Source organism: Odocoileus virginianus, chromosome 34 (assembly GCF_023699985.2).
Source record: "Odocoileus virginianus isolate 20LAN1187 ecotype Illinois chromosome 34, Ovbor_1.2, whole genome shotgun sequence".
Classification (NCBI taxonomy): domain Eukaryota; kingdom Metazoa; phylum Chordata; class Mammalia; order Artiodactyla; family Cervidae; genus Odocoileus; species Odocoileus virginianus.
The window spans coordinates 17,208,863-17,221,897 of NC_069707.1; the positions used below are offsets into that span (position 1 = coordinate 17,208,863).

General features: G+C 43.7%; 1 protein-coding gene across 5 annotated transcripts in view; it reads right to left on the minus strand.

Moving 5' to 3' along the window:
• The window catches only part of SASH1 (SAM and SH3 domain containing 1), a 188,049-nt gene that overhangs the window by 37,138 nt on the left and 137,876 nt on the right, over positions 1 to 13,035 (minus strand). The window contains exon 1 of one of the 5 annotated variants that reach the window (XM_020878139.2): positions 4,985 to 5,395. The exons of 2 other annotated variants lie outside the window; for them this stretch is intronic. In XM_020878139.2, the coding sequence (XP_020733798.2) occupies positions 4,985 to 4,996 (12 nt within the window). In that variant the 5' untranslated portion in view covers positions 4,997 to 5,395. Of the gene's footprint in view, positions 1 to 109; positions 863 to 4,984; positions 5,396 to 13,035 lie in introns of those variants that run through there. 2 more of the 5 variants (XM_020878140.2, XM_070461502.1) reach the window with 2 other exon arrangements.

Consider the following 13,035-nt stretch of genomic DNA (forward strand, 5'->3'; position numbering starts at 1 on the left):
AATTGCTGGGCGGAGCTCTGCCTCACTGCCAGTCTGAACTCTGGCACCTCCGCAGCTCAACCTGGGGCACCAACAAAGCCGCCCAACAGGTTCATAGAGAGACACGTACCATCATCTTAAGGTCTAATTTGGTGGAGAATTAGGTCCTAGGCACCCCCACACACACCGATGGCCTGGCCCGGCCTGGGGTGCATTTGTCTCAATGAATTCCCGGTCCTTTCTGGGAGAGCTCCGGCAGGATGCTCCTCTAGGCAGGCCCTGTAATTCCAGTTAACACTGCTGTGCTTTGGGCCAGCCTCTCCTCTGCCTGGCCCATCAGGGCTTGCTGTTTAACGTGGTCATCGACTACTTCTCCAAACCCAGAATCTGCTGAATTGTTCCAGTCCTCTCCAAAAATCAAAAACAGCAGGGCAGGAAAACGGAAGAGATGCAAAAAGCCATCCTCGGTCCCATTTGTGGGGACTGTCTGCCATCCCTCCTTCCGCCTCTCCCAGCTCCTTCCAAGAGTTCCCAAGGAGAGCCTGGGGAAACAGCCTGCATTCCTCCACGAGGGACAAGGGAAAAAGCTGACCTTTTCAGCCATACAGTCCAGTCCATATTCCCCAGCATCCCATTTCAGTTCTGCAGTGATTCAAGAATGCTCAGCCCAGCTGTTTTCCCTCAAGTATCAAACATTACAGAGAGGGGAAGAAAAAAAGTCTCGGCAGCAATGACCCAAGCGAAAAACAATCCTTTCCTTGTGAACAAAATGAGGCTTTCGTTTCCAAGTCAGCTCCAACATTCAACAGGCAGCTTCCTCTGTTTTATCTGCTCGAAATGTGAAAAAGCAAAAGGAGGCTCTGAGTCAATGGACGTGTGGCCCGGGCCGGGCGCGCCGGCATCCTCGGGGGCGCAGAGCCGGGCGGAAGTGCGCAGCCTCGCCACAGCCCCGGCCGCTCCAGCTCACCCCGCGCATGCTGCCAACAACTTTCCCTCGGTTTCCTCCAACCTAGCTCGCTGACAGAGCGGGGAGAGACATGCCTCCAACCAAAACCAAACCACGTCTCCGAACCCGAGTCTAATATGGAGACCTCCCCTCCTCCAAGAAATGCTCTCACGAATCCCAATTTTATAGAAGCTAAATTGGGAAGCAAGAGTGAGCAGAGAACAGTTCAGGAGGAAATGAGGTAGCGATTCTTGTAATTACTTAGGCAGAAAAATAGTGTCTGCTGTGAGTCCACAAATATTTCTGTAAGCACTCTGGCCCTCCGTCAGGGATATACGACCCATTTCCTGGCCTCTGTCCTGGCCCTGGGGTTCCCAGCATTGAAGCCATTGTACTTTCTCCCTGCAAGACTATAAGCAAACCATTCACTTGTTAAAGAATAATTATTATAACCCATGAAATGGCCAGTCATCAGGACAGGGGTATTTCTCAGACTTTTTTTTTTCTTTTTTTTCCTTCCATTTCTCAGACTTTCCTTCTGTGAAGTATATCAGTATCTACATCCAATTTCTCTAAAAAAAAAAAAACAAAAGGTTCTAGGTAAAACGTTGCATACACATTTCAGAATTAAAGTTAACTGCTGGTAATGAAGAGTAGAAATTAGACCGCCAGATAATCAGGGAAGGAGGATTCCTTGCATGCTGGCCATCATGTTTAATGCATTTGGTCTAAAACTTAAAAAGTAACACATTAAAATAAAATAATAAGTACAGCTTCTACTACATAATTGTCTGATTGGAACTTTACTTTTTCTTGCATGACTTGCTGGTGTGTGAGGGGACAGTCAGAGTGGTCAACCAGAGGAATGAGAAGTTGGTTAACCCCTCCTTCTGGGTAATCAGCACCTGAACAAAACCACAGTGCGTGGAATTATAAACACTAAAAAACATTCTGCCTCCTTGATGTCTCTCAAAAACCAAGTACTTCTAATAGAAGAAGAGTTAACATTCGACTACAGAAAGTTTCTGTACCTACAAATCTAGACTGTCTATAACCCTCACATTAAAAATTCTGAAGTCACGTGGAAATGAAATAAGCATGTGTGTGTGTGCATACTAAGTTGCGTCAGTCGTGTCCAACTCTTTGTGACCCTATGGACTGTAGTCCGCCAGGCTCCTCTGTCCAAGGGATATGGACTGTAGCCTGCCAGGCTCCTCTGTCCAAGGGATTCTCCAGGCAAGAATACTGGAATAGATTGCCATGCCCTCCTCCAGGGGATCTTCCCAACCCAGGGATGGAACCAACATCTCTTACATGTCCTGCATTGGCAGGCAGGTTCTTTACCACCAGCACCACCTGGGAAGCCCCGAAATAAGCACAGGTTGTTCATAAGCAAGATTCAGGAAGTTACATCATAGAATGAATATCACTCATACTCATACTCAATGGGGTTGCTGGTGGTGGTGTGTAGGGGTGGGAAGGGGAGCAAAAAGAGAAAGGGGATCTGGAAAGGGATAATACAAAAATCCTGAGTCATAAAGATACAAATCACTTGCAGGAAACACACTATTGGAAGGAACTTTTCAGGAAGAAATCAAAATAGTTAAACCAGGACAACAGATTTAAAGGCAATGACACCTCCCCATCCCCACTAGTCCTACTTTCCTCTTCTCAAATTCACTGGGGTGAAAAAGAACATATTCCATTACTTTCACATGTTCCATCTATTTTTTGAGAAAGAACTCTTCAGAATTTTGAATTATTATTTTTATTTTTCTTGAAAAAAAATTAAAAGTTTGGAGGCATTTGCCACTGACAAATCACAAATCATGGCAACAAATAACTTTCTTTGCAGTAGCATGTTTGGGGATACTCGACAAGATAGATGATGCAGCACTATTTATATGAAGAGAAACGTAGGATAAAATCAGTCATTCAAGAAATATATGTATATCTTATTATTATCATTTTAAAAATAGAAAATCTCCTCTTAGTGAGCCCAGAAGTAACTGGCAGTGAACAGTATATCCCAAGGATGCTTTTTATTGAGAGAGGTGTTGACTTCTCACTTCCTCCTGAGTCCAGAGGAAGAAGAGTTGTGAAATATTTGCCTTAAAAAAATCCTCTCCAGCTGTTTCAACATAAAGACTCTGTAAACGGCATGCATTTTTCTTTTAAACTAGGCAGTAAAGCTTAAATTCCTCATTTCATGTTTCTCCTTTTAAATACACATGTGCCACTTCCCAAGTGTTGGAAAAAAGAGACTTGTCTTTTTATTCAGAAAATACACCCCCAGAAATGTACGTGTGAGATGGGGGTGTGAAAATCTCCTTTAAGTTTTTTAAAATTAAGAAATAGATTATGTGTATATAAAGGAAATCCTCATACTTAGAGGAACTTTGTAGAAGATGAAAGAAATCAGCATTGAATATAAAATGAATGACTGATTTCAAGAAAGAGAGTCAGAGCTATTATAAAACCAGGTTTTAAATAAACTAGAGAGAAAAAAATATCAGTATATGTTTATACACATTCAAACACAAGATGGTATCGCCTACCCTCCCTGTCTTGGCCCAGGTCAAAGTACTAAAATAAACTTTAATTTGACCAGATTTTAAATTAGAAGGTGGAAACTCAATCATCTGTATACAATCCTTCACCTCTGAACCTTTAGTAGAAAAGGCAATAGATTTATCCCACCAAAGGATGTGGGAAAGTGGATTTACAATATTGTAAATAGAAACATTTGATTTCCAGTCTCCCTCTTGCAGATTTTTCCACCAGAAAGCCCATATGGCTCAACTTTTAATTACTTTGGCTAATGCTATATGTAGTAATTCTGTGGTGAATGCTTAAGTGTTTCATTTCTGGTTTCCATGGCAACATTACATCAGATTGCAGACAGCTGGCTCCACAGTTTTAAACCATAACAAATTGACCAAGCCAAGGCACAAAACTATAGCTGCTTTAAAGAGAGAGTACACCATTCTCCCGCCAGGGTGCTGAATGAGGAGACTATGGGGCCCGTTTGGCTTGCAGCGGAGGGTGGAGCCTCCCTCTTTCTCAGCTTCTTTTGGAATATGTGCGTCCTTGACACATCTGCAATGTTCTAATGGGAAAGACATGGAGCCAGCGCGGAGAACTTTTTATAACACAGCTACATTAAGGATAATCACAAAAAAAGGGAACACAATTAACAGCATCTGTAGATACAAAAATGCATGCTGGAGCAAACTGAAAGCATGGCCTTACTGATCAAACTGAAGCCTGTCACTGCCGGTCGTAACAGATGCTTCACTTGCCCCTGACCTTGTAACAAACAGTTCTTGCGCTAGAACAAATGCTTTCCAAAAGCTGCGTGGCAGAGTCCTGCAGGCAAAGCAGTAACGTCTTGCAATAAAGACTAATCTGAACTTGCAAGGAGCAACTAGAACCCTTTGGGGGACCGCTGGAGACCTTGCTGAGCACAGGATTACAACTGCGCCTTCTGCAGAAACACACGCACTCAGCTTGCTTCCCCAGCTCCAAACATGTCCCGACTAAGTCAACGTATCTCCCCCGAAGCCACGCAGGGAACGCTACATTCATGCACTTCTGGAAAGTATTTTGAAATTGGCAAGGTATTCGCCTGTGAAAGTCACACGATGTCAATGGTACTAAGCCTTCATGTTAGGAGAAGGAAACCGATCTTCTTTAGGAGAAAAGCCGTGTGCAACACTGCCCAAAGCCAAGTAAGTCTTTTGCGTGAAAAACCTCCGCGAGTGGCAACTAAGCTCCCAACCCATGCACACCCAACCCCTCCTATCCCGCTTTATTCTCAATAATAATCACTCCTCTCCCACCAAAAGCTATGCCTTAGTCGAATGAGCAAGCTAGGAAAGAATGCGCTGGGTTACAAAGTATGGAAGTAAGTAAGGGACTGGAAGGAAGAATCAAGAGGAACTTCAACAGGAAAGGGGGAAGCATCATAGTCAGGAATGATGAAAAAAGCTTTTACTTGAAGTGACAGAAGCACAGTCCCCCCCACTCCCCGGCATGAAATGAGTCCAGAGAACTTACCGGCTTCGGCATTGAGCAGGCCTCGGGGGTGATGCTGAGCGTGTCCGGGACCCCCACCCCCTCCCGACTCGGAGCGCGTCTTCACTCCCGCTCGACCCCTCCGTAATCGCAAAGTGATGGTGAGGCTCTCCCGGACCATGCTCCCTGGGAGTTACATGATCGGGCAGGCTCCGCCGGGACAGCTTACGATCCGAAGAAGAAAGTGAAGACACTGGTTTCAATTAGCCGCTTGCTGCCTGCTGACTGATCTCCCAGTTCCTCGCTCACTGCATAACTTGTAAGAAAGGCATAAGTCATCAGCTCTAAGCAAATCTCCTATTCACCACAAGGAAAAAAGGGAGTGTTGTACGTGGCAAACAATCCCTGTTTTCACTGACGAAGGCTCCCTGACCTCCCGCTGGCCTCCAGTTCCTTAATTACTGTCTATGGAATTCCAGAGAAAGAAAAAAAAAAAAAGAACGCGAGAATCTGAGCAAGTCCGGGACAAGGACTCACCCTCACAAGTGACTGAACCGAAAAAAGATCTCTTTTGCAGATAAGTCTTCTCAACACCCCCTGAAGGGAGTCGTCAGGATTGAAAATAGACACCTTCCCAGGGCTATTTTTGAAACTCCCGAATTAAAACTTATGATTGTGGCTTTCTCCTAAAGTTGTCACTTTCTGTGTCTCTCCCTGCTTTTTATTCTTTCCATTTTAGCCACCAGAGTAAATGTAGGACGTTTCTCCTTCATTGATGCTTCTAAAACTGTCTAAACAAACTGTTTGAATGATCAGTGGTTTCGGAGTAGCTGAGTTCTCTTGGATTCTAAAATTTGAGCATGGGGACTCTGTCACAAGATGGTCATTTAATTTTCTCAGGGCTGTCTAGGGAGCGACATCACATGCTGCTACTTAAACAGAACATCATTTCAAAAGGCAGGACTGAAAACCCCTATGAAGAATCCAAGACATGGGTTGCAGGCCATGTCTGTATTTTCAGGGCTAAATTTACTCAGTTGGGGAAGTCATGTATTCCCACTGCAGTCTGAACTGCTCACTCCTAGGTGCCTCTCCCACCGTGAGGATCTTTCTTCACACTATGCAAGCCCCCCCCCCCCACTCTTTTTGGGTCATCGCATGGCAGAGATCCCAGGGGGGTACCGCTGACCACCAGAGCTCCTTTTCCTGGGCACCTTTCCTGTTCTTCCTTGGGTGCCTGGGGCATCTCTCACTCTGCATGAGGGCTTCCCAGGTGGCACTAGTGGTAAAGAGATATAAGAGACTCGGGTTCGATCCCTGGGTGAGGAAGATCCCCTGGAGGAGGGTATGGCAACCCACTCCAGTATTCTTGCCTGGAGAATGCCATGGACAGAGGAGCCTGGTGGGCTACAGTCCATGGAGTCACAGAGTCAGACATGACTGAAGCGACTTAGCACACACGTGTGTACCCTTCATGAAACTCCCTTCCCCCAATTTTTCTGCCCCCCAAAGCATCTCCTCCCATCATTTATGGAACTTTCTTCCCTAGGCTGCCTCTTCCCCATTTCACAAAGCCGTTTCCCTGACACCCTCTCTGGTTTCACATATGCCCCCTTCCCACTGCCATCTGAGAAGCCCCACATGTACCACAGATGGTGACAGGTGCTTTCCCAATGTCAGATTTCAAACACCTGGATTTATCAAATGCTCACAATTCCCAGGCTCTGGGCTAAGGATCTGCACGCATGACCTGGTCTCCCAGATGGTAAATGGCAGAGGATGATTGGAATGCTTCATGGCTTTGCTCTTGCACAACCCTAACTCTACCCGGGCTTTCTTCACCCAGGACTGACAAACGCACTGCATGCATCATCGTGCTGAGAATTCCTTAAGGCTGTCAGTAGACATCTCACTTGAATTTCTTTGTTACTTCATGAAAACTAAGAAAATGTGTATGCCCCAAAGATGGTGGGGAAATACTCCTCGATGCTGGAGCAAGAACAGCCTGAGATTAATTTCCAAATTCTCCAGCAAATCCCTCTATTTCTATGGAGCTTGGTGTTCCTCCACGTACATTTGGTCTAATAACATTTGTCTTAAAGTGTTGTTTTTACAAATAGTGTACATAACTGCATACAAATGACCACTGGATCTCGGTAATCAGTGCTTATTACATCTGCATTCTCTCTATTGCTGGTCGGAATTCAAGCACCTATTTTAATTCTTAAAAACTGCTGTTTTAGGTGCCCGTGTAGATAGCAAAGACAAGGAAAACACATGAAAGCAAGTGATGATGACCGCCGTTTGAGGCTGAGCCTGAACAGGTTTTGAGATGCACAGATTCTGAGCGGCACTCAGAGCCAGAACACAGGAGTCCCACAGACACAGGTTGAAGTCCCCTTTAAGCCACTTTGAACTCTCATTTATAAAATAGGCAGTGGCAAGCCCCCTAGGGTTCTTGAGAAGATGAAGGGAGACTTTGACTGGGAGGGGAGCCTGTTAGGTTGCAAAGCCTCTGCAGTGTAAGGCCGCGGGAGCCAGGCGTTGATGAGCCAGGTTCTGGGAAGCAGGTGAAAGACCGGCTCTATCTCCCATTTGTACTGCCAGCTGCCTCCTACTCCTTACTCAGCCTTTTTAACGGTGACAGGAGGAGTCAGATATTTATGGAGACACTTCATGTGGAAAGCCACGTATGCAGGGTGCTCATGGCGGGCCTTTGGCAAATAATCCATGCACAGTTTGAAGTAGATGACACTCTCCAGCCCCGTAGCTCCCAGCCTTAGCTCTGTATTAGAGGAAATCTCAGGATATTTGAAAAATTAGGCCACCATTGGGAAGTTTCTTGGTGGAGGCAAGATGGAAACAGGGCAGACCCACTTCACGAAAGAGGCGCATCGCTGGTCTTGTTCACTGGGTAGTGGACTTGAACTTACCCAGCACACAAGAGGTGTGCAGATTTGCAGAGGACAGATTTGAGCATCCAACTCCCACTCTAAGGGAATACTGTTTAGGTCCCCAGAGCAAAGTTCAAAGGCCATATTGTGAATGTAGGACTGCATGGTCAGAGCTCTCATCTCCAGCTTCTGTGTATCTGTGCTCAGCTATGTGGACACTATGTGGGAACAGCTACTCACAGCACCTGGTTCTCATCCTCTGACTTCCTCACAGCACCTCAGACACCCCATCTCTCATATGCCTGCATACCTCTGCACTTGTGGGTTCCTTTCTGGGATAATCTCTGCCTGCCCCATCTACTTCCCTAGCTCCTACTCATCCTTCAAGATTCAGTTCATGCGTCACCTCCTCTGGAAAGCCTTCCTGGCTTCTTCCTCATCTTCCTTACGCCGGGTGGTTGCCCAGCAGCCCACCAGAGTACCTTGGGACTGACCTCAGTATGTTATCGCACTACTATTAGCCCTTCACTAAACTTCAAGAAGACAAAGAGCATTGTCATTTCCATGTCTCTGTCTGTATTTCAGTAACATTTATTGTTTATCTCTAACACATGATCTATTTTTCATTAGAAATTTTGGAAAATATAGATACAGGAGAAAAGAAAATGCTTATATTTTCCTAATCAGAAACATCAGTGACATTTTGGCTTATTTTTTCATGTGTGTGCACATGTGCACACACACACACAATACACCTCTGTTACTTTTTTTAAAAATAAACAAACAAAAAGAATGACCTTGTGATCTTTAGCTGCTCCAGCCCCCACAGTCACAGTCACTATCAAGGTCCCCAAAGCCTCCCTCACATGAACACAGGTGCAAACAGAAACAAAATGCCCACTTATAATTGTGCCCCTCTTTGAGGGGCATTGTTGCTTTCAAGGTTTCCTCTGGAGAAACCCTGGGGTTCTCAATGTACACTGCTCAAACTGTTTTATAACCTATTTTTAAAAATTAATGTTTTGAACATCTGCCGACATCAACAAATATTTAGCAAATAAAATATAACAATGCATTAATGATTCAATGGTATTCAGTCATGGACATCTACTATAATTTACTTAAATAATGCCCTCAATCATGGAATATTTGCATGTTTCTCATTTTTCAGCATTATAAAAAATACTCTGATGAACACTGTGTCATAAAATTTCTAATGTGCCTAGTACATCCTTTTTTTTTAGAATAAGTGATTAGATTGTTGAATTGATGGGTAAAGAATGGACATATCACTAAGTCTTTTGATATACTAATTTGCTCATAAGGAACATTTTATTATTTGAAATTCTCACAAGTAGTATAAAAAGAATATCTATTTCTGCACGCAACTGCCAACATTGAACATTATGATATTCTTTTCCATTTATAATAAATAGATATTTCCTGATTGAAATCAATGGATGGATGTACTGATTCAAAGCATCAGGCAGGGAAAAGAATCAAAAGTACATGAGTAAGCTGGCTTGACCTGGACTTACAAAGGTTATAATCTAAAAGTCTGGGGGTAGGAAGGTCCCAAGAGAAATTCAGACATATGATTACTATAAGTCAACTGTGATAAATGGGCAAGAGGAACCAAGAGATACAGGGGTTCAGAAATGGGTGAACTCATCTCTGGTTGGGGAAACTGAGACAAGCTTCAGTGAGGGGACAGGCACTTGCCCTGGCTTTGGGGGCACTTCCGAGTTCCTGTTGAGCCTGAAAGTCCGCCGTTTACATGGCTCCCACTGACCTCACATGCCTGCCTCTCTGGACAGTCAAAGAAGAGCTCAGCTGATGCTGTTCCCTTTATAAACAGCATGTGACACCGATCAACAACAGCTTCACGGCTCTCCTCTTCTCCAAGCTTGATTTCATAATCCCTCCAACATGCCTGATCTCCCTCCACTGGTCCAAGGAGTGATGCATTTGGGGTCACTCCCTACCTTAGGGGCAGTATATTGGCTCTGGCTGGGACTTTCATATCAGCACCACCAATCATCATCGTCCGGCCATGGCGGGGGCCTTCCGGTCACAGCCATCCAGTTAATGTGCTATTCCTTATGTTTATAGAAAAATTCATTTCACTCTTTGAAGAAGTTAGAATTACTTTCAAAAGTGTTTATGAGTTGTCAGAGTAACTATATAAAATATGAAACACATTGTGGGCTTGTTTTTTTTCCCCCCTTATTTCACAAAGGAGTCAGGGGAGGACTCATCTGTTCAGCAAGAAATATTTTGCTCATTAGCTGGTGACATCATTGTCCTCTGAAATGAAGAGATTTTTGTCAGCATATGGAAAAAAAGATGAAATTCCATTCTTCTCCCAGAGGTGCAGTGTAACACTGAAATAATCTCTCCGGCAGTTTCAAAATTAACTAGTTGTCGCCAGATTTGAAGGCGGAGGAGAAGGAGGCAGAGGAGAAGATAATTACATGATACTTGTACTTGTAAAAAGTATGTGAGAATTTGAGGTGATGTTACCATCCCCTAGAGGCAAAGGCTTGTCAGCACTTAATTCAATGAAAGAAACTATTGAAAAATGAACTATAAAGCCAAAGGAACAACAAAGGGATACTACGATCCCCAATAAACTCTCTTGCTTAAAACTCACAAACTCTAAATTACTTTTAATTACCCCCAAATAATGTTGCTACTTTCACTGTAAGGAAAGAAGAAAATATAAGACCTCAGGAATCTTACAGCCAAGTCTAGGGAGATTTCAGTAACAAGTAAACTCACCCATCATGATTCTGCAAGTTTCCATGGAGCAGAGAAAATGCCTTTCCTTCTCGTGAAAGCAGTTAGAGGAAGAGAGATGTTAAGTGAAGGAACAGGAACCAACTTCCCCTTCATTCTGTAAATCTTTGGAAGACCTGACTGCTTGAGACTATGTCACCCTGCCCACAGGTCAGAGACCCCTGCTGGTCGTACAAAATAGGCAAGTTGAGATGAAAAAGTTATGGGAAAGTAGGCAACAGTTCTATGGGTCTCTCTGTAAAGAGTGGGGGAGTGTGACCCAAAACACATCCATGGTGTCAGGCACACTAAAGACTAAAGCCAAACACCAAACCCACTCACTCCCAAGTGCCTTCCATTCTCACACAGCCCATGCCATGGAAAAAGGATGATTCAGAGCAAGACTGCCAACTAGGGCAATTACATAGGCGTTTGAGGCTGTAGTTTCTGGAGCTGATGGAAGTTTTCATCCCAGAAGCAGGAAGACTCCCAAGGGATTGGGTGGTGTTTGCAAAGTCACATTGCTTTTATGGCATCTTAGATGGACTGATTCATGGATCAGGCACGATGCCTTCTTGGAGAGGGCTGCTAAACAACCTTGACTAGGCACATGACGGTGTAAAAATACAGAGAACTGATGGAGCCTGCATGGCAACGGAGGGAAGGTGAGGACACCAAGTTCTTTCCTCTGACCCAAACTTAGGCCACCAATCAGCATGGGCATCTGTTGAAGATGGAGGCAGGTGGGCCAACAGTGCCTCCGAGTCATGATCTATGACCTTAACATACTTCTCCTTATGTTTGTTGAATAAACAATAAGCAAATTTACTTCCAACAAGAAGAAATCTTGGCTGAATCCTTAGGAAATGAATCAGTTAGAGCTAAAAAGGTTGTTTGTGGTCATCTAACTGGCAAAACAATCAGGTCATGATGACTGCTGAAAGTTAAATCACAGAATATCCTTCCCACAACAAGTAACAACATGAGCAACAGTGCCCTAAAAAACACAATTATAAAAACTGGCAAAAATACTTCACCAAGAGCATCCAAAGATATATAACCTAATATATTAAGCTTCAGAACTCCATGATCAAGCTAAGAAACAAATTTCTGAAGATACAGGAAAGGAAGTAAAGTGTGTGGCCTTCTCTATCTTTTGCACTAGGAGCAGCAGAAACTGCTTCAGGAGAGGAATGAGTGAAAAGATGGAAAGTCAAGTGTAAAGCTTGTCTTGACTGGAATGAAGCCTCTAGAAATTCAGCAGGAATGGGAGGAATGAATTAAAAGCAGGCTGGCTCTGGCAGACCCATTCCCCCAACCTTAACCAAGCAACGTGAACAGTGATGCAGCACATTTAGCAAACTCTTAGTAGAGAGAAGTCTGAGCTCAGGTATCCCAGTGAAGATCACATGCCACCTCAGTTTGGTTTACCCCCTCCACGGGCTCTTACATTAGGCTATAGCAACAATAGGGGCTTCCCAGATGCCACTAGTGGTAAAGAACCCGCCTGCCAACGAGAAGATACAGGAGATGAGCGTTTGATCCCTGGGTCAGGAAGACTCCCTGGAGAAGGAAATGGCAATCCACTCCAATATTCTTGCCTGGAGAATCCCACGGTGGGCTACAGTCCATAGTGTTGCAAAGAGTCAGACATGACTGAGCAACTTAGCACGCACACACATGGCAACAACAAACATGAATGGATCACAAAATAAATAAAGGAAAACACTGCATCGTCTGACAGTATGGCAAATGGGTCAAAAGGTGATCCTCATTATATCAGAACAAATAGAAAACGTGACCTGAACTACCCAAGCATGATCAAAATGAAAAGAAATGCATGAAACTACTCAAACTGTAACAAGGAGGGAAAAGAGAGAGACAGAAAAGGCATGGACAAACAGTGATTTTATCTTTGATCCCCATCTCTCTATCAGAAGAAAACCAAACTCAAAGAACAGGAAGAAATCCTCAACAGTTGCTTCTCTTTATAAATAGTTTAACAAGAATATGAATTCAATTGAATGAGGCCTCAAAGACAAGATGAAAAACATGATATGAATTTTAAAACTGCAATCATACAGGAAAGCAACCTAAATATCCACTGACAGAGGAACAGATAAAGATGTGGCATATATGTATGTGCGTATGTATGTGTACACACACACACACACACACACACACACTATGGAATACTACACAGTCATAAAAAAGAATGAAATAATGCCATCTGCAGCAACACAGATGGATGCAGAGATTATCATACTGAGTGAAGTAAATCGGAAAAAAAGACAAATATCATATGATATCACTTTTATGTAGAATCTAAAAAAAAATACAAACGAACTTATTTATAAAACAGAAATAGACTCATAAACATAGAAAACAAACCTATTGTTACCAAAGGGGAAAGAGGTGAGG